Source organism: Monopterus albus, unplaced genomic scaffold, assembly GCF_001952655.1.
Source record: "Monopterus albus unplaced genomic scaffold, M_albus_1.0 scaffold2.1, whole genome shotgun sequence".
NCBI lineage: Eukaryota > Metazoa > Chordata > Actinopteri > Synbranchiformes > Synbranchidae > Monopterus > Monopterus albus.
This window is the reverse complement of record NW_018127882.1, coordinates 6,306,914-6,309,188: the sequence shown is the minus strand read 5'-3', so window position 1 is coordinate 6,309,188 and position 2,275 is coordinate 6,306,914. Positions and strand designations below refer to the sequence as shown.

General features: G+C 41.6%; 1 protein-coding gene across 1 annotated transcript in view; it reads left to right on the top strand.

Moving 5' to 3' along the window:
- Nucleotides 1–2,275, top strand: part of atg2a (autophagy related 2A) — a 26,483-nt gene that overhangs the window by 13,380 nt on the left and 10,828 nt on the right. The window contains 4 exon segments of the mRNA XM_020592215.1: nucleotides 26–155; nucleotides 157–205; nucleotides 288–368; nucleotides 1,494–1,600. Of these exon segments, the coding sequence (XP_020447871.1) occupies nucleotides 26–155; nucleotides 157–205; nucleotides 288–368; nucleotides 1,494–1,600 (367 nt within the window).

Below are 2,275 nucleotides of genomic sequence, written 5' to 3'. Positions count from 1 at the left end.
AACACACACACACCCACCATTACAGCAGTGGTGAAAGACACCCCCATCCCACAGCGGTTGGAAATGCCCAACTTTAGCCCCCCGAGGAACTTGGACCCTACCATCTACCCCACAGAGGTGGGGGTGAGCAGTGTGAGTGGCAGGGGGGGGGAGGGTGTTGTCCACAGCCATCAAAATCACACTGGACCTTCAGAGGAATGTCAAGGTGAGTCTTTTTAATACACCTGCTTTTGCTGCAGGTGTAAGTTTGAAATTAAACTGTGTTTGTATTCTGTGTCTCCTTGTAGGAGTTTGTGGTTGCCCTTCGACTTCAGGGTGCCACCATGCGACATTACATGACACAGACCGATCAGAGCTGGCATGAGCAGGTAAGAAGCAGGACAAGGAAGCTAAAAGAAATCAGTCATTCTGCAGATCATATCTTCCTGGCTCTCAGTGTTTATGCTTAAAAGTTCATGAAAGGAAAAAATCCCTCCTCAAACACTTCCCTGCACTTTAACTGAAATAATTGCAGTGTACTATGCCATTTTGGGTACCGGTATATGTACTATTTAGTTTCTAGGCCTTTCAATTGTTTTTTCTTATTTCATGCTTTACTTGCTTAATGGAAAAAGTAAAGAGAAAGAGCACAGCAATTTTCAGCTGTTGTAGAGGTAAATGCCAGATTTATCATCCATAAAAAGGCTTTTTCTAGACTAACAAAATATTTGACATTCCACATTTAGGCAAAAATAGAAATGCATGAATGTGGACCAGGGTGCAGTAAAGTAATAAGATGTTGTCCAGTGTCCTTTGTAGCTGAGGTGCAGCTGTTGCTTTAGCTAAACTAGAGGATCTTTACTGTACTCTTGCTATTTGGTATTGATGCACATAAATGTGTAATACCTGCAGCTGCATCACTGAGGTGCTTGAGTTGGAGGTGTTGTAAGTCACTGATGTATATGTGGCAGGTTTAGAGAAAGTGGGGACAGCAGAAAATGTCAGTTACAGTTAAAGACAAAATAATTGAAAGGTACTGGGTCTCACATGCCGATTATACAGAGCAGAGAAAAGTATTTTTCCATGTAGAAAATAGAATATGTTAAAGAAAACCCCACAAAACTACAGTGACTTGACCCCTGGAACATTATTCTGTCTGTGCTGGCAGCTGTTATTAGACTGCTTTGCCTCACAGGGGCCACCAGTACTTAATCACTAGCTCTGCCAAAACACAACCCCCCCCCCCCCCCCTCCCGCGCAAGATGCGGCAGTGTGCTATTATATTGTGGCTACTAAAGTATGATTAAAACAAGCTGCATAACCAAGTAGACCAGAAACCTATGCTGTTATTACAGCAAATGCAATTTGTTCTGGTTTATTTTCCAGTTAAACCATTTTGGTTGTGCAGAAAAAATGCAGTCATACTCCATGCTAAAATCAGATTAAGTGTATGAATCTAAAATGTTTGCAGTTTACTATATCTCTTGCTAACTGTATGTATTTATATGTTACAGCTGGTTGACTTCTTAGATGTCGTTGATGATCCCATTTTGGGATACACAGCACCTGCCATCATCACTGTCCTCCACACACACCTTGCCACCTGTGCCGTTGACTACAGGTAAATGAAAGCATGGGGTAAAATGATACATTATTGTATATAGTCCAGTATCACAGTTTAACTCGGGGAGCTTTACAATCTGTAAAGACACTCTCTGTCCTTTGACCCTTAAATTAAATAAGGCAAAATTAACCCTGAAAACTTCCTTTAATGCTGGAAAATGGCAGAAACCTCAGGAACTAAACCAGAGAAGGGATCACTCTTCAAGGATGAGCAGACAAGAGGTTGATGTCATGTGTACAGAATAGAGCAACACAGTAGATTTACAGTATGGACAATCAGGATGGCACAGTTATACACTGAGTGCAAGCATAAAAAGAACATGATCAGGGAGGACACTGAGCAACTTCCAGTTTCAGCCAAACAAAATTGGGCCACATGACCTCTGCTCCACTATGGAGACCTGGACCCGTATTTATCAATCATCCCAGAGTAGCAGAGTAGAAAATCCCTCTTAACTGGCCATAAATTCTCAGAATAATGCATTTTTGGTCCTACTTTTAGGAGTAGAAGTAAGAGCGATTTATCGACATTGCTATCTTAGGAAATCTCTCCTTTCTTCACCAAAATGAAGCACAGCTCCAGATGTATCCTAACTGGTTAGGAGCTGCCATGAGGTGGTGTTCAGACAAAGATAAGCACACAAAATAAGCAGAATAAGTAAAACAGTGACGT